Source organism: Salvelinus fontinalis, chromosome 14 (assembly GCF_029448725.1).
Source record: "Salvelinus fontinalis isolate EN_2023a chromosome 14, ASM2944872v1, whole genome shotgun sequence".
Taxonomy (NCBI): Eukaryota; Metazoa; Chordata; class Actinopteri; order Salmoniformes; family Salmonidae; genus Salvelinus; species Salvelinus fontinalis.
This window is the reverse complement of record NC_074678.1, coordinates 4,497,845-4,517,899: the sequence shown is the minus strand read 5'-3', so window position 1 is coordinate 4,517,899 and position 20,055 is coordinate 4,497,845. Positions and strand designations below refer to the sequence as shown.

Genomic DNA, 20,055 nt, shown 5'->3' with positions numbered 1-20,055 from the left:
CACCGCCCTGAGACTCTACTGCCAAACAACTCACTAGAACCTGGTTCACCGCCCTGAGACTCTACTGCCAAACAACTCACTAGAACCTGGTTCACCGCCCTGAGACTCTACTGCCAAACAACTCACTAGAACCTGGTTCACCGCCCTGAGACTCTACTGCCAAACAACTCACTAGAACCTGGTTCACCGCCCTGAGACTCTACTGCCAAACAACTCACTAGAACCTGGTTCACCGCCCTGAGACTCTACTGCCAAACAACTCACTAGAACCTGGTTCACCGCCCTGAGACTCTACTGCCAAACAACTCACTAGAACCTGGTTCACCGCCCTGAGACTCTACTGCCAAACAACTCACTAGAACCTGGTTCACCGCCCTGAGACTCTACTGCCAAACAACTCACTAGAACCTGGTTCACCGTCCTGAGACTCTACTGCCAAACAACTCACTAGAACCTGGTTCACCGCCCTGAGACTCTACTGCCAAACAACTCACTAGAACCTGGTTCACCAGCCTGAGACTCTACTGCCAAACAACTCACTAGAACCTGGTTCACCAGCCTGAGACTCTACTAGAGGTCGACCGATTATGATTTTTCAACGCCGATACCGCTACCGATTATTGGAGGACCAAAAAAAGCCGATGCCGATTAATCGGACGATTTATTTATTTATTTGTAATAATGACAATTACAACAATACTCAAAGAAAACTTTTATTTTAACTTAATATAATACATCAATCAAATCAATTTAGCCTCAAATAAATAATGAAACATGTTAAATTTGGTTTAAATAATGCAAAAACAAAGTGTTGGAGAAGAAAGTAAAAGTGCAATATGTGCCATGTAAAAAAGCTCACGTTTAAGTTCCTTGCTCAGAACATGAGTATATATGAAAGCTGGTGGTTCCTTTTAACATGAGTCTTCAATATTCCCAGGTAAGAAGTTTTAGGTTGTAGTTATTATAGGAATTATAGGACTATTTCTCTCTATACCATTTGTATTTCATATAGCTTTGACTAAACTTTGATTTGATATTGGATGTTCTTATAGGCACTATAGTATTGCCAGTGTAATAGTATAGCTTTCGTCCCTCTCCTCGCCCCTACCTGGGCTCGAACCAGGGACACATCGACAACAGCCATTCTCAAAGCGTCGTTACCCATCGCTTCACAAAAGCCGCGGCTCTTGCAGAGCAAGGGGAACAACTACTACAAGGTCTCAGAGCGAGTGATGTCACCGATTGAAACGCTATTAGCGCGCACCCCGCTAACTAGCTAGCCATTTCACATCGGTTACACCAGCCTAATCTCGGGAGTTGATAGGCTTGAAGTCATAAACAGCTCAATGCTTGAAGCACAGCGAAGAGCTGCTGGCAAATGCACGAAAGTGCTGTTTGAATGAATGCTTACGAGCCTGCTGCTGGCTACCACCGCTCAGTCAGACTGCTCTATCAAATATCAAATCATAGACTTAATTATAACATAATAACACACAGAAATACGAGCCTTAGGTCATTAATATGGTCAAATCCGGAAACTATCATCTCGAAAACAAAACGTTTATTCTTTCAGTGAAATACGGAACCGTTCCGTATTTTATCTAACGGGTGGCATCCCTAAGTCTAAATATTGCTGTTACATTGTACACAACCTTCAATGTTATGTCATAATTCTGTACAATTCTGGCAAATTAATTACGGTCTTTGTTAGGAAGAAATGGTCTTCACACAGTTCGCAACGAGCCAGGCGGCCCAAACTGCTGCATATACCCTGACTCTGCTTGCACGGAACGCAAGAGAAGTGACACAACTTCCCTAGTTAAAAGAAATTCATGTTATCAGCAATATTAACTAAATATGCAGGTTTAAAAATATATACTTGTATTGATTTTAAAGAAAGGTATTGATGTTTATGTTTAGGTACACCTTGGTGCAAAGACAGTGCTTTTTTCGCGAATGCGCTTGTTAAATCATCACCCGTTTGGCGAAGTAGGCTGTGATTCAATGAGAAATGAACAGGCACCGCATTGATTATATGCAACGCAGGACACGCTAGATAAACTAGTAATATCATCAACCATGTGTAGTTAACTAGTGATTATGTTAAGATTTATTGTTTTTTACAAAATAAATTTAATGCTAGCTAGCACCTTACCTTGGCTTCTTGCTGCACTCGCGTAACAGGTAGTCAGCCTGCCACGCAGTCTCCTCGCGGAGTGAAATGTAATCGGCCACAATCGGTGTCCAAAAATGCTGATTACCGATTGTTATGAAAACTGGAAATTGGCCCTAATTAATCGGCCATTACGATTAATCGGTCGACCTCTAGACTCTACTGCCAAACAACTCACTAGAACCTCGTTCACCGCCCTGAGACTCGACTGCCAAACAACTCACTGGAACCTGGTTCAACGCCCTGAGACTCGACTGCCAAACAACTCACTAGAACCTGGTTCACCGGACTGAGACTCTACTGCCAAACAACTCACTGGAACCTGGTTCACCGCCCTGATACTCTACTGCCAAACAACTCACTGGAACCTGGTTTACCGCCCTGAGACTCTACTGCCAAACAACTCACTGGAACCTGGTTCACCGACCTGAGACCCGACAGGCCAGCTGTCAAGAAGGTAAGAGGCCACGGGAACAGGGGGGAGGTAACGGACGAGGGGGAGGGCAGAGGGGAGGGGGTATTGTCTCCAGCACAGCTTCCCTCCCTACACTCGGGAGAGACACTTAAGTGTTTTAGTACTATATCTCTTGACACAATGATGAAAATAATCATGGCCTCCAAACCTTCAAGCTGCATACTGGATCCTATTCCAACTAAACTACTGAAAGAGCTGCTTAATGTGCTTGGCCCTCCTATGTTGAACATAATAAATGGCTCTCTATCCACCGGATGTGTACCAAACTCACTAAAAGTGGCAGTAATAAAGCCTCTCTTGAAAAAGCCAAACCTTGACCCGGAAAATATAAAAAACTATCGGCCTATATCGAATCTTCCATTCCTCTCAATTTTTTTTGAAAAAGCTGTTGCGCAGCAACTCACTGCCTTTCTGAAGACAAACAATGTATACGAAATGCTTCAGTCTGGTTTTAGACCCCATCATAGCACTGAGACTGCACTTGTGAAGGTGGTAAATGACCTTTTAATATCGTCAGACCGAGGCTCTGCATCTGTCCTCGTGCTACTAGACCTTAGTGCTGCCTTTGACACCAACGATCACCACATTCTTTTGGAGAGACTGGAAACCCAAATTGGTCTACACGGACAAGTTCTGGCCTGGTTTACATCTTATCTGTCGGAAAGATATCAGTTTGTCTCTGTGAATGGTTTGTTCCAGTTTCAACTGTTCTGTGTGAAGACTATTTCTTCCTAACAAAGACAGCCAACTTCGCCAAACGGGGGATGATTTAACAAAAGCGCATTTGCGAAAAAAAGCTAAATCGTTGCACGACTGTACCTAACCATAAACATCAATGCCTTTCTTAAAATCAATACACAGAAGTCTATATGTTTAAACCTGCATATTTAGCTAAAAGAAATCCAGGTTAGCAGGCAATATTAACCAGGTGAAATTGTGTCACTTCTCTTGCGTTCATTCCATGCAGAGTCAGGGTAAATGCAACGGTTTGGGCCGCCTGGCTCGTTGCGAACTAATTTGCCAGAATTTTACGTAATTATGACATAACATTGAAGGTTGTGCAATGTAACAGGAATATTTAGACTTATGGATGCCACCCGTTAGATAAAATACGGAACGGTTCCGTATTTCACTGAAAGAATAAACGTTTTGTTTTCGAGATGATAGTTTCCGGATTCGACCATATTAATGACCTAAGGCTCGTATTTCTGTGTGTTATTATGTTATAATTAAGTCTATGATTTGATAGAGCAGACTGACTGCGCGGTGGTAGCCAGCAGCAGGCTCGTAAGCATTCATTCAAACAGCACTTTCGTGCGTTTTGCCAGCAGTTCTTCGCAATGCTTCAAGCATTGAACTGTTTATGACTTCAAGCCTATACCCTCCTGAGATGAGGCTGGTGTAACCGATGTGAAATGGCTAGCTAGTTAGCGGGGTGAGCGCTAATAGCGTTTCAAAGTCACTCGCTCTGAGACTTGGAGTGGTTGTTCCCCTTGCTCTGCATGGGTAACGCTGCTTCGAGGGTGGCTGTTGTCGATGTGTCCCTGGTTCGAGCCCAGGTAGGAGCCCAGTATAGGAAGCTATACTGTTACACTGGCAATACTATAGTGCCTATAAGAACATCCAATAGTCAAAGGTATATGAAATACAAATCGTATAGAGAGAAATAGTCCTATAATTCCTATAATAACTACAACCTAAAACTTCTTACCTGGGAATATTGAAGACTCATGTTAAAAGGAACCACCAGCTTTCATATGTTCTCATGTTCCGAGCAAGGAACTTAAACGTTAGCTTGCTTACATGGCACATATTGCACTTTTACTTTCTTCTCCAACACTTTGTTTTTGCATTATTTAAACCAAATTGAACATGTTTCATTATTTATTTGAGGCTAAATTGATTTGATTGATGTATTATATTAAGTTAAAATAACTGTTCATTCAGTATTGTTGTAATTGTCATTATTATAAATACATTTTAAAAATCGCCCGATTAATCGGTATCTGCTTTTTTTGGTCCTCCAATAATCGGTATCGGTATTGGCGTTGAAAAATCATAATTGGTCGACCTCTACTAACAATACACATGCTTCTGGTGGGTTTCTAGATGAGTTCCAAATTCCAAGTTCCCAGTTTCTCTCAATAAATCTTAGCAGAATTTCCTGTATGAGCTCAGAGACCAAATGGTTTTTACAACATAATAATACAGAAAAACACAGCCTTATCAGCAAGGTCGCAAAGATTCACTTTGAAATTTGACGTCCCGAGGATGTTGGGAGATGCCTTCATAAAACCCGCCACTAGAGGCAACGATGAGCCGTTATTACAATCAAGTAAGCTTGGGTCTTGCTAGGGCGTTGTGGATGGTGATGGCGGATGGGTGTAAGCCGCAAGCTCTGGCTCCAAGAGTCACGTGTTCAATCCCAGGAAGTGGACAAAACGTCTGAATCTGAGGTCAAAACCATGAGATCTTGTTGGGACTATGCCTTTCTTTCTTTCTTTCAGCCAAGTCTGAACACACAATACAGATGGACCAGAACTGGAGAGAATGAACCTTGTTGACCCCTAAACTCTGTCCTGTATTAAACTCTCACTAACTCACACTGTGAAAAGTTAACTCTTCTCCCTCTCACTTTCTGTTGTTCTCTCTTTCTCTGTCATGAACAGAGATTTATTTCCCCCAACGCAGATACTTTCAATCTAAAAGGGGAAGTACGCAAATCCCCTCATAAATCAATGGACAACAAAATCCCACTGGACACAAACTGGCTGAATCAATGTTGTTTTGACGTAATTTGTCAACATATTGTGACGTGGAATCTTATCTACGTGGAAAATACATACATTCAATTTGAAAAAAAGTCCTAAACTGTTGTTTTGAGAGTGACATTTCATCCACAGGATTATGGTATCATTGTAAAAAATGTTCAACAGACAAACCTTGTATAAAATATGTCAAATGTGTACCTTTGAAACAACGTGTGATCAACGTTACTGTATACCCACTATCAGAAAAAAACCAATAGGCTGGGCAGCACCTCCTACTGGAGAGTTGATCTATCTACAGCTACCCTTAGGTCTCCTATCGAGGCTGGGCAGCACCTCCTACTGGAGAGTTGATCTATCTACAGCTACCCTTAGGTCTCCTATCGAGGCTGGGCAGCACCTCCTACTGGAGAAATGATCTATCTACAGCTACCTTTAGGTCTCCTATCGAGGCTGGGCAGCACCTCCTACTGGAGAAATTATCTATCTACAGCTACCCTTAGGTCTCCTATCGAGGCTGGGCAGCACCTCCTACTGGAGAGTTGATGTATCTACAGCTACCTTTAGGTCTCCTATCGAGACTGGGCAGCACCTCCTACTGGAGAGTTGATCTATCTACAGCTACCTTTAGGTCTCCTATCGAGACTGGGCAGCACCTCCTACTGGAGAGTTGATCTATCTACAGCTACCTTTAGGTCTCCTATCGAGGCTGGGCAGCACCTCCTACTGGAGAGTTGATCTATCTACAGCTACCTTTAGGTCTCCTATCGAGGCTGGGCAGCACCTCCTACTGGAGAGTTGATCTATCTACAGCTACCCTTAGGTCTCCTATCGAGGCTGGGCAGCACCTCCTACTGGAGAAATGATCTATCTACAGCTACCCTTAGGTCTCCTATCGAGGCTGGGCAGCACCTCCTACTGGAGAGTTTATCTATCTACAGCTACCCTTAGGTCTCCTATCGAGGCTGGGCAGCACCTCCTACTGGAGAGTTGATTTTTCTACAATTATTAATTTGGTCTCACATCCAGGGTTTTAACAAAGCCCAGCCCTGATTAGCTTTGATATTTGTCACTGACTAATACCAATGTGCTCTCATGATAATCATTATTGAAAGATATCTTAATAACTAAATATATTTGCAAAGTCATTCCAAAAGGTAGGTTTAAGAGACCAAATGAAATATAACCATACTCTCTATAAGTCATATAGCATCAATGAGACTATTTAGGACTATATAGCGTTTGCAAAGTCATCAACAGCTATTGTTTCAATTCAACCCAAGGTTGAACTAAAATAGACAGGCAGGTAGCCTAGGAGTTAAGAGCGTTGGAATAGTAACTGAAAGGTTGCTGGTTCAAATCCCTGAGCTGACTAGGTGAAAAATCTGTCAATAGAGAGCAAGGCACTTAACCCCCTAATCGCTCTGGATAAGAGTGTCTGCTAAATTATGTAAATATAGGTCTAGGATTTCAAGCTTTGGTGGATATCAAGTTAATAATTAATATGTTGGATTCACGTCTCTATCTCAACCAAACAAGTCAAAGAAAATCCTAAATCAAATCAAACTTTATTTAAATGCATTTAAAGTTTGATTTGATTTAGTCCTATTCTTTAACTGTGATTTTTGGTTGAGATAGTACGTTGGATTCATGTCTCTGTCTCAATTATTAATTTGTAGACGAACTAGACATTGAATTGTGTTTGGTTGTCAATGCAACCAAATATCAACATTTAAAGGAGATGTACCTTCTGCTTGGATAGTTCCATCTGTGCCACTGACTTAGTCTGCCTTTAATTCCACTTTGTCTACAAATGAATAATTGATATGTTAGATTCAAGTGTCCACCTCAACCAAAAATAACACTTAAAGAATAGGACTAAACAAATTAAACTTTAAATGCATTTTAAATAAAGTCTGATTTGATTTGGTCATATTCTTTAACTTTGATGTTTGGTTGAGATGGAGACGTGAATCCAACATATCAATTATTCCTTTGTAGACAAACTGGAATTAAAGCCAGACTAAGTCAGTGGCACAAAGTATACATCTCCTTTAAATGTTGATATTTGGTTGTATTGACAACCAAACACAATCCAATAGCATTTTGCATAATACATTATTTTGCAATACTGTAAATATCCCAATAACAAGTTAACAAATTGTATGTTGGATTCACATCTCCATTAAGCCAGTGGCTCAGATGAAACTATCCAAGCATTAGATATCTTTTAAATGTTGATATTTGGTTGCGTTGTCAATCAAACACAATTAATTGTACAGTGCCTTCAGAAAGTATTTATACCCCTTGACTTATTCCACATTTTGATGTGTTACAGCCTGAAATCAAATTGGATTAAATAGATTATTGTTCACCCATCTACACACAATACCCCATAATGACAAGGGAAAAAAAGTTTTTTTTTTACATGAGTATTCACACCCATAAGTCAATACTTTGTAGAAGCACCTTTCTGGGTAAGTCTCTAAGTCTCTTCCACACCTGGATTGCACAACATTTGCCCGTTATTCCTTTAAAAATTCTTCAAGCTCTGTCAAATTGGTTTTTGATCATTGCTAGACAGACATTTTCAGGTCTTGCCATAGATTTTCAAGATGATTTTAGTCAAAACTGTAACTCTGCCTCTCAGGAACATTCACTGTTTTCTTGGTAAGCAACTCCAGTGTAGATTTGGCCTTGTGTTTTAGGTTATTGTCCTGCTGAAAGGTGAATTAGTCTCCCAGTGTCTGGTGGAAAGCAGAGTTTACAAAAGTATTCTGCAGCGCTGCCTGAAATTAGCCCTTTGGATAATGTTTTTAAGGACACACCTCAAATCTTTCCACCCCTCATCCACCCAGCAAGCGAGCTGATTTAAGACAGGTAAATTGCTGAACCTGGCACTAGGGCTGGAAAATGCCAGTGTGGCAGTTTTAACATGACGAAGTTGCAAACTAACGTGCATTTGACACCAGCGCCAACTTAACGTCAGCAGAAAATAGAGCCTTCAATGTCTGCTTTTTACATTTTCACCCACCTATCCATAGGTGCCCTTCTTTGCAAGGCACTGGAAAACCTTCCTGGACTTTGTGGTTGAATCTGTGTTTGAAATTCACTGCTCGACTCAGGGACCTTACAGATAATTGTATGTGTGGGGTATAGAGTCATTAAAAAAATAATTTCCAAAAACATGCTTTCACTTTGTCATTATGGGGTAGTGTGTAGATGGGTGAGAACATATATATATTTAATACATTTTGAATTCAGCCTGTAACACAATAAAATGTAGATTAAGTCCAGGGGTATGAATACTTTCTGAAGGAACTGTATATGGTTGAAATCATAGTGATAACACATTTTGATGACAACTAAACCAAAAATCTGACATTATTTTTCCATTGAAATTTGGTTGTGCTTTTAGATGGTTGAAGGTATGGTGATAATACATTGGGAATGAAACTTCTGTCTGTCTTTTTGAGTTGGGTGAATAAATGTTGAAATCTCATCGATCAACGTCTCAACCAAATATGACCTACATTTTCCTGTTGAAAGGAGGTGGTGTGCCCAGTGGGAAGTTTCCAAAAGCATGACAAAACAAATGGGTACATTTCATCATGTTCCAAATAGAGACATTGACACATTGGCACAGAACATTTCCAAAGAGGAAGAGGATCAATGGTTTGGCCAGTGCTGAGACAGACAGAAAGAGACAGACAGTCAGACAGAAAGAGACAGACAGTCAGGCAGAAAGAGACAGACAGTCAGGCAGAAAGAGACAGACAGTCAGACAGAAAGAGACAGACAGTCAGACAGAAAGAGACAGACAGTCAGGCAGAAAGAGACAGACAGTCAGACAGAAAGAGACAGACAGTCAGGCAGAAAGAGACAGACAGTCAGACAGAAAGAGACAGACAGTCAGACAGAAAGAGACAGACAGTCAGGCAGAAAGAGACAGACAGTCAGACAGAAAGAGACAGACAGTCAGGCAGAAAGAGACAGACAGTCAGACAGAAAGAGACAGACAGTCAGGCAGAAAGAGACAGACAGTCAGACAGAAAGAGACAGACAGTCAGACAGAAAGAGACAGACAGTCAGACAGAAAGAGACAGACAGTCAGGCAGAAAGAGACAGACAGTCAGACAGAAAGAGACAGACAGTCAGACAGAAAGAGACAGACAGTCAGACAGAAAGAGACAGACAGTCAGACAGAAAGAGACAGACAGTCAGGCAGAAAGAGACAGACAGTCAGACAGAAAGAGACAGACAGTCAGGCAGAAAGAGACAGACAGTCAGACAGAAAGAGACAGACAGTCAGACAGAAAGAGACAGACAGTCAGGCAGAAAGAGATAACAGATTTTTTGGTTGAGAGATAAAGAAGCTCAACTCAAACAATAACAGGACAGAGCCAGCCAGACCTAACCCACCGATTCCCGATCAGGCGTGAAGGGGACAGACTGACCAGATTTTGCCACACAACAAACAAACAACAGCAGGAGAAGTAACCAGCTGACCAGTCCCCGTTCCAAACTAACATTCTCATGTGGTTACTAAAGTACTGAGTCCAGGGGATGGGAGAAGGGGAGGAGGGGGATGGGAGAAGGGGAGGAGGGGGATGGGAGAAGGGGAGGAGGGGGATGGGAGAAGGGGAGGAGGGGGATGGGAAGAGGAGGAGAGATGAGGAGGGGAGGGGAGTAGGAGGAGAGGAGGAGGGTAGGAGGGGAGTAGGAGGAGAGGAGGAGGGTAGGAGGGGAGAGGAGTAGGAGAGGAGGGAGGAAGGGAGAGGAGCTGGAGTGGAGGGGAGGAGGGGAGAGGAGGAGAGAGGAGTAGGAGAGGAGGAGAAGAGGAGGGGAGGAGTAGGAGAGGAGGAGGGGGAGAAGAAGAGGAGGAGGAGGGGAGAGGAGTAGAGAGGAGGAGGGGAGAGGAGTAGGAGAGGGGGAGGGGAGGAGGTGGGGAGAGGAGTAGAGAGGAGGAAGGGAGAGGAGTAGGAGAGGGGGAGGGGAGGAGGAGGGGAGAGGAGTAGAGAGGGGGAGGGGAGAGGAGTAGGCGAGGGGGAGGGGAGGAGGAGAGGAGAGAAGTAGAGAGGAGGAGGGGAGAGGAGTAGGCGAGGGGGAGGGGAGGAGGAGGGGAGAGGAGTAGAGAGGGGGAGGGGAGAGGAGTAGGCGAGGGGGAGGGGAGGAGGAGAGGAGAGAAGTAGAGAGGAGGAGGGGAGAGGAGTAGGCGAGGGGGAGGGGAGGAGGAGGGGAGAGGAGTAGAGAGGAGGAGGGGAGAGGAGTAGGAGAGGGGGAGGGGAGGAGGAGAGGAGAGAAGTAGAGAGGAGGAGGGGAGAGGAGTAGGAGAGGGGGAGGGGAGGAGGAGAGGAGAGAAGTAGAGAGGAGGAGGGGAGAGGAGTAGGAGAGGGGGAGGGGAGGAGGAGGGGAGAGGAGTAGAGAGGAGGAGGGGAGAGGAGTAGGCGAGGGGGAGGGGAGGAGGAGAGGAGAGAAGTAGAGAGGAGGAGGGGAGGAGGAGAGGGGAGAAGTAGAGAGGAGGAGGGGAGAGGAGTAGGCGAGGGGGAGGGGAGGAGGAGAGGGGAGAAGTAGAGAGGAGGAGGGGAGAGGAGTAGGCGAGGGGGAGGGGAGGAGGAGAGGAGAGAAGTAGAGAGGAGGAGGGGAGAGGAGTAGGAGAGGAGGGGAGGAGAAAACAGAAAGAGAGAAAAAGCCGTAGAGGTAAACTAAATAAGGCTGGTGCTGCTGCTGGCAAGGGAACATCCCTGTTCTCTCTGACTCCACTGGTACGCTGCTCATTCCCATCTAACCCACTCACATCCAGTGACCCTTGACCTGGGTAGGTTGCCCTGACCAGACTGTGACACACTAACAGAGCGCCCCAGCCTCAGCGTACTGCACAGAGACAATTTGAAAGATCATCATGTATCATGGCCCAATCAGCTCACTGCAGACAGATAAGGAGAGAGAAGAACACCCAGACATACTGACTGTTTGTGTTTACTAGTCAGATCTCTCTGTTTCTCATAGACTAGACATATTCACCTAAGAGCATTGGGCTTAAAAACGGCAGTCAGTAGGATTCATCTGTCATCACAGTCATCTTGTCCTCTCTCAAGATAAGTAGGATTCATCTGTCATCACAGTCATCTTGTCCTCTCTCAGGATAAGTAAGATTCATCTGTCATCACAGTCATTTTGTCCTCTCTCAGGATAAGTAACATTCATCTGTCATCACAGTCATCTCTCAGGATAAGTAGGATTCATGTGTCATCAGTCATCTCTCAGCATAAGTAGGAATCATCTGTCATCACAGTCATCTCTCAGCATAAGTAGGATTCATCTGTCAGCACAGTCATCTCTCAGGATAAGTAGGATTCATCTGTCATCACAGTCATCTCGTCCTCTCTCAGGATAAGTAGGATTCATCTGTCATCACAGTCATCTCGTCCTCTCTCAGGATAAGTAGGATTCATCTGTCATCACAGTCATCTCGTCTTCTCTCAGGATAAGTAGGATTCATCTGTCATCACAGTCATCTCGTCCTCTCTCAGGATAAGTAGGATTCATCTGTCATCACAGTCATTTTTTTATTTTACCGTTATTTTACCAGGTAAGTTGACTGAGAACACGTTCTCATTTGCAGCAACGACCTGGGGAATAGTTACAGGGGAGAGGAGGGGGATGAATGAGCCAATTGTAAACTGGGGATTCTTAGGTGACCATGATGGTTTGAGGGCCAGATTGGGAATTTAGCCAGGACACCGGGGTTAACACCCCTACTCTTACGATAAGTGCCATGGGATCTTTAATGACCTCAGAGAGTCAGGACACCCGTTTAACGTCCCATCCGAAAGACGGCACCCTATACAGGACAGTGTCCCCGATCACTGCCCTGGGGCATTGGGATATTTTTTAGACCAGAGGAAAGAGTGCCTCCTACTGGCCCTCCAACACCACTTCCAGCAGCATCTGGTCTCCCATCCAGGGACTGACCAGGACCAACCCTGCTTAGCTTCAGAAGCAAGCCAGCAGTGGTATGCAGGGTGGTATGCTGCTGGCTAGGGTCATCTCGTCCTCTCTCAGGATAAGTAGGATTCATCTGTCATCACAGTCATCTCGTCCTCTCTCAGGATAAGTAGGATTCATCTGTCATCACAGTCATCTCGTCTTCTCTCAGGATAAGTAGGATTCATCTGTCATCACAGTCATCTCGTCCTCTCTCAGGATAAGTAGGATTCATCTGTCACCACAGTCATCTCGTCCTCTCTCACGATAAGTTGGATTCATCTGTCATCAGTCATCTTGGACAGGATTTGGACATGCACACACCTGTCTATATGAGGTCTTACAGTTGACAGTGCATGTCAGAGCAAAAACCAAGCCATGAGGTGGAAGGAATTGTCCGTAGAGCTCCGAAACAGGATTGTGTTGAGGCACAGATCTTTGGAAGGGTACCAAAGAATGTCTGCAGCATGAAGGTCCCCAAGAACACAGTGGCCTCCATCAATCTTAAATGGAAGAAGTTTGGAACGCTCAAGACTCTTCCTAGAGCTGGCCACCCGGCCAAACTGAGCAATTGGGGGAGAAGGGGCTTGGTCAGGGAGGTGGCCAAGAACCCAATGGTCACTCTGACAGAGCGCTAGAGTTCCTCTGTGGAGATGGGAGAACCTTCCAGAAGGACAACCATCTCTGCAGCACTCCACCAATCAGGTCTTTTTGGTAGAGTGGCCAGACGGAAGCTACTCCTCAGTAAAACGCACATGACAGCCCGCTTTGAGTTTGCCAAAAGGCACCTCAAGACTCTCAACAAGATTATCTGGTCTGATGAAACCAATATTGACCTCTTTGGCCTGAATACCAAGCGTCTCGTCTGGAGGAAACCTGGCAGCATTCCTATGGTGAAGCATGGTGGTGCCAGTATCATGTTGTGTGGATGTTTTTCAGCGGCAGGGACTGGAAGACTAGTCAGGATCGAGGGAAAGATGAATGGAGCAAAGTACAAAGAGATCCTTGATGAAAACCTGCTCCAGAGCGCTCAGGACCTCAGACTGGGGCGAAGGTTCACCTTCGAACAAGACAACGACCCTAATCACACAGTCAAGACAATGTAGGAGTGGCTTCGGGATAAGTCTCTGAATGTCCTTGAGAGGCCCAGCCAGAGTCTGGAATTGAACCCGATCAAACATCTCTAGAGAAACCTAAAAATAGCTGTGCAGCAACGCTCCCCATCCAACTTGACAGAGATTGAGAGGATCTGTAGGGAAGAATGAGAGAAACTCCCTAAATACAGGTGTGCCAAGCTTGTAGCTTCATACCCAAGAAGATACGAGGCTGTAATCATTACCAAAGGTGCTTTAACAAAGTACTGAGTAAAGGGTCTGGATACTTATGTAAATGTGATATTTCCATGATTTATTTATTTTGTCATTATGGGGCATTGTGTGTAGATTGATGCGGGGGAAAAAAATATTTAATCCATTTTAGAATAAGGCTGTAACGTAACAAAATTTGGAAAAATTCAAGTGGTCTGAATACTTTCCGAATGGACTGTAAGTCTAATGATAACATTAAGGAGCTAAAAAATGTATGGATTAGAGACAAAAGTATCAATGTATGCTGACGATTCAGGTTTTCTCTTGAGTCCTCAATCAATAACCTTGAAGGGCCTTAATTGAGAACCTGGATAAGTTTTCCAGTCTATCTGGTCTAAAACCCAACTATGATAAGAGAACGATATTAGAGATTGGGTATCTAAAAAGATACCACATTTTTAACTGTCATGTGGTCTCCCGATTAAATGGTGTTGATGTGATTGGTGTACATATCCCGAAAAAGTTGAGTGATAGAAAAATCTATAGGATCTTGAAACCGTGGAAACATCTGTCCATCTTTGGGAAAATGACCCTGATTAATTCTCTAGTGATGTCACTAGTGATGTCACAGTTAACATATTTATTCATGGCTCTACTAACTCCAGGAGAATCCTTTGTCAAATCATGTGACACATTTCATTTGGATTGGCAAACCAGATAAAGTTTAAAACGGGCATATTTATATAATGAACATGAGTTTTGAGGGTGAAAGGCATTAACTGCCAGGTCGCAGTTGTAAATGAGAACTTGTTCTCAACTAGCCGACCTGGTTAAATAAAGGTGAAAAAAATATCTTAAAGCATAACGAAATTATATCTAAATCCAAACTGGTTTTCCAGCAGGCTACTATGAAAAACAAAAACTGGTCTTTTTTTGCCGTTATACAGAATAAAACCAACCATTTCCGGTGAATTGACAATTGATCCCTATTTAAAGTACCCTCCTTTTTAAATGAAGCCACACAGAGTTGGTTAAAATTACAATTTCATCCTCCAGAAGAGGTAGAACAAACATTAGAGCAAATAATATGGCTATGTTCAATGTTCACGAATGACATTGTAAACAAGGAAGGTAAAATTATGGCACACAACCAGTTAACAAAGGTGTATGGAGACATATGCTCAATACAAAAATATAACCAACCACACACACACACACACACACACACACACACACACACACACACACACACACACACACACACACACACACACACACACACACACACACACACACACACACACACACACACACACACACACACACACACACACTGTGTCGGTCCTCTCGGCTGATAATGGCTAGCGACAGGACCCTGTCTGTGTCTCTCTTCTGTCTGTGTGTAAAAGGATCACATCATCACCTCCAACACCTCGCTAACCAGAGGAGGGGGAAAACAGAGAGGAAGAGGGGTGATGGAGAGATCAGAGTGACAGGCAACAGAGACAGAGAGACAGGGAGAGAGAGGTGTTGAGAGATAGATAGATATGCTGAAGGTGATACTAGGCAGAGTGCAGATGCAGAGAATGAGCGAGAGTTGTTATGGTGATAGCTTGGTGGCGACATCACCTCAACGACCACCTTTGAACCCTGAACTGAGAGGGCTAGGCTTCCATACTCAGATCATATTATTTCTCTCTCTCTCTCTCTCTCTCTCTCTCTCTCTCTCTCTCTCTCTCTCTCTCTCTCTCTCTCTCTCTCTCTCTCTCTGTGTGCCTGTTTCACACATTAAATCATTTTCGGACCTCTTCTTATACTATGCGCAATCATCCGTGACACCATGTTATGGATGTGAGTTAATATAACTAAGAAGAACACCAAATAAGAGACAGGTAACAGAACACATTTAAACCAGACTTCATTAATCTAAACCAAGACACATACTTTATTAATCTAAACCAAGACACATACTTTATTAATCTAAACCAAGACACATACTTTACTAATCTAAACCAAGACACATACTTCATTAATCTAAACCAAGACACATACTTTACTAATCTAAACCAAGACACATACTTCATTAATCTAAACCAAGACACATACTTCATTAATCTAAACCAAGACACATACTTCATTAATCTAAACCAAGACACATACTTTATTAATCTAAACCAAGACACATACTTCATTAATCTAAACCAAGACACATACTTCATTAATCTAAACCAAGACACATACTTCATTAATCTAAACCAAGACACATACTTTATTAATCTAAACCAAGACACATACTTCATTAATCTAAACCAAGACACACACTTCATTAATCTAAACCAAGACACAGAAAAGCCCCATTCTGTTCCCCCTTATAGGAGCCCCCTGACCCCCCCCCCCCCCCCCCCCCCCCCCCCCCCCCCCCACCCCAAACCCGCTCTACTTTGTAACACTTACAGCCCACATTCTGACTTACAGTAACAGCTATCAGCCAATTCAAACAGTATCATAAACCACAAGTCTATAAACAGCCCTCACATACCATAAAGCACATATTACAAAATAACCACCCAACATACTGCAGTAAAGGAACTCATCAAATGAAAACAAAGCTCAGAACAGAGGAACGCATCTATCCAGATGCTTAAAGGGATAGACAGAGACATATCCATGACTTCATCGGACTCTGGGTAAGTAGCAAAAGATCATAGTATAAACCAAAAAACAACAGCCCATAAAACGACACTGAATACAAAAAGACAGTTTAAAGACAGTGTCTTTAACCCCTTTTGAAAACAACATTTTCAGGACTTTGTAGTGTTGCATTCGTGTTACCAAACACACACACACACACACACACACACACACACACACACACACACACACACACACACACACACACACACACACACACACACACACAAACACACACACACACACACTATAAACCACACACTCCTATAGATCCCCTCTGCACTGCCACTGAATGCCTGAATAAATTCACCTCCCTGATCCATGATCTTTACTATTCACCTCCCTGATCCATGATCTTTACTATTCACCTCCCTGATCCATGATCTTTACTATTCACCTCCCTGATCCATGATCTTTACTATTCACCTCCCTGATCCATGATCTTTACTATTCACCTCCCTGATCCATGATCTTTACTATTCACCTCCCTGATCCATGATCTTTACTATTCACCTCCCTGATCCATGATCTTTACTATTCACCTCCCTGATCCATGATCTTTACTATTCACCTCCCTGATCCTTACTATTCACCTCCCTGATCCATGACATTTACTATTCACCTCACTGATCCATGATCTTTACTATTCACCTCCCTGATCCATGATCTTTACTATTTACCTCCCTGATCCATGATATTTACTATTCACCTCCCTGATCCATGATCTTTACTATTCACCTCCCTGATCCATGATCTTTACTATTCACCTCCCTGATCCATGATCTTTACTATTCACCTCCCTGATCCATGATCTTTACTATTCACCTCCCTGATCCATGATCTTTACTATTCACCTCCCTGATCCATGATCTTTACTATTCACCTCCCTGATCCATGATCTTTACTATTCACCTCCCTGATCCATGATCTTTACTATTCACCTCCCTGATCCATGATCTTTACTATTCACCTCCCTGATCCATGATCTTTACTATTCACCTCCCTGATCCATGATCTTTACTATTCACCTCCCTGATCCATGATCTTTACTATTCACCTCCCTGATCCATGATCTTTACTATTCACCTCCCTGATCCATGATCTTTACTATTCACCTCCCTGATCCATGATCTTCACTATTCACCTCCCTGATCCATGATCTTTACTATTCACCTCCCTGATCCATGATCTTTACTATTCACCTCCCTGATCCATGATCTTTACTATTCACCTCCCTGATCCATGATCTTCACTATTCACCTCCCTGATCCATGATCTTTACTATTCACCTCCCTGATCCATGATCTTTACTATTCACCTCCCTGATCCATGATCTTTACTATTCACCTCCCTGATCCATGATCTTTACTATTCACCTCCCTGATCCATGATCTTTACTATTCACCTCCCTGATCCATGACATTTACTATTCACCTCCCTGGTCCATGATTTGTACTATTCACCTCCTTGATCTATGATCTTTAACATTCACCTCCATGATCCATGATCTTTACTCTTAGGAGTATGTCCGTCAGTGTCCCAGTCCTGCAGTAATCACAGTGCATATAACCCAGCTCCCTTCTGTCACAGTCCTGCAGTACTCACAGTGCATATAACCCAGCTCCCTTCTGTCACAGTCCTGCAGTACTCACAGTGCATATAACCCAGATCCCTTCTGTCCCAGTCCTGCAGTACTCACAGTGCATATAACCCAGCTCCCTTCTGTCACAGTCCTGCAGTACTCACAGTGCATATAACCCAGCACCCTTCTGTCCCAGTCCTGCAGTACTCACAGTGCATATAACCCAGCTCCCTTCTGTCACAGTCCTGCAGTACTCACAGTGCATATAACCCAGCTCCCTTCTGTCCCAGTCCTGCAGTACATATAACCCAGCTCCCTTCTGTCCCAGTCCTGCAGTACTCACAGTGCATATAACCCAGCTCCCTTCTGTCCCAGTCCTGCAGTACTCACAGTGCATATAACCCAGCTCCCTTCTGTCCCAGTCCTGCAGTACTCACAGTGCATATAACCCAGCTCCCTTCTGTCCCAGTCCTGCAGTACTCACAGTGCATATAACCCAGCTCCCTTCTGTCCCAGTCCTGCAGTACTCACAGTGCATATAACCCAGCTCCCTTCTGTCCCAGTCCTGCAGTACTCACAGTACATTTAACCCAGCACCCTTCTGTCCCAGTCCTGCAGTACTCACAGTGCATATAACCCAGCTCCCTCCTGTCCCAGTCCTGCAGTACTCACAGTGCATATAACCCAGCTCCCTTCTGTCCCAGTCCTGCAGTACTCACAGTGCATATAACCCAGCTCCCTTCTGTCCCAGTCCTGCAGTACTCACAGTGCATATAACCCAGCTCCCTTCTGTCCCAGTCCTGCAGTACTCACAGTGCATATAACCCAGGTCCCTTATGGGGCTTCCAGATGAGGCTGATGCCTTAGGGTGCCACATGGCTCCAGAGGGGGTGGAGAGGGGTGCCAGCCGAACCACCTTGCCAGAGAACAGAACCTCCCTAGCAGCTGGAGAGGACGTACTCTGACTCCTGCTCCGACAGGAGAGAGAGACGAGAGGACAGAGAGGGAGGGATAGAGGAAAGAGAGGGAGGGACGAAGGGAAAAGGAGGGAGAGAGGCAAAGTCCACCCACGTCGTTTATGGGATTAACCAGATTATTCTCTGATCAATCCCAGAGGAACCGTTTGCAGTAGTGGATCAACTCGTTTAACTCCAGAATTCCTCCCCTCTATATCTATATCTATATCTATATCTGAAAGGAGGATCTCTCATTTCTCTCTCCTCTCTTCTTTAGGCACGTCCGTAAATTCCCAGGATGCCTTTTTTTGTAATTAGGGCAGCATACATGCCTGTTAGCGCAGTGTTGGCACGCTGCACGTCGCCTGTGTGTATGTCCCTGTCACTCCGTGCCTTAGAGCCAAAAGAGTCCAGCATGGGGTGTGTGTGTGTGCGCATGCACGAGTGTGTATGTGCGTGTCGTCTAACAAGCCTTGCATTCCTGGAACTGTCTATTCCTATGTATGTGTCTCGGTGCAGAAAACAGTACGGACCTAGAGCGAAATGTGTGCCCTCAAAACAAGACACAAGACCAAGACATTTAAAGGAACACACACTGAAAATCAACTACAATGAATGAATTCCTTCAGCAGCCCATAGCACCTGACTGACAGTGAAGTTAAGCTAGCATGCCTGGAGGCTCTGCTCCCTATAGAGTAGAGACCGGAGCAGCTTTCATACCAGTCTATTACACCCAACAAGTCTTCAGGGAACAGCTCGAATAATACACACCTCTTCAAATTCACGTGGAGTTGGAATAATAAGCGATGGCCCACATAAAACACATCGCCCTGAAAGACATAATTAGCATTCATAAAGACATGTTGCACAATGAGAGGTTAATGTGTGGTACACCTCACTAATGTGTTTCCTCATTGGCCAAATGAAACCTTTCATTCAAAACAAAGCTTTTAGGGTAATAATGATGTGTGTGTGTGTGTGTGTGTGTGTGTGTGTGTGTGTGTGTGTGTGTGTGTGTGTGTGTGTGTGTGTGTGTGTGTGTGTGTGTGTGTGTGTGTGTGTGTGTGTGTGTTTCCCTAAAAGCACTGACAGAAGAAGCTGACTCACATAGGCTTT

General features: G+C 44.0%; 1 protein-coding gene across 3 annotated transcripts in view; it reads right to left on the bottom strand.

Annotated features, from left to right (window-relative positions):
- The window catches only part of rxrgb (retinoid X receptor, gamma b), a 57,283-nt gene extending 37,475 nt beyond the window's left edge, over positions 1-19,808 (bottom strand). For 2 of the 3 annotated variants that reach the window (XM_055943822.1, XM_055943825.1), the window contains exons 1-2: positions 19,711-19,808; positions 18,797-18,951 (exon numbers count right to left, since the gene is read on the bottom strand). In XM_055943822.1, the coding sequence (XP_055799797.1) occupies positions 18,797-18,951; positions 19,711-19,793 (238 nt within the window). In that variant the 5' untranslated portion in view covers positions 19,794-19,808. Of the gene's footprint in view, positions 1-17,959; positions 18,067-18,796; positions 18,952-19,710 lie in introns of those variants that run through there. The other variant, XM_055943826.1, reaches the window with a different exon arrangement.
- Positions 19,809-20,055: the final 247 nt, after the last annotated feature.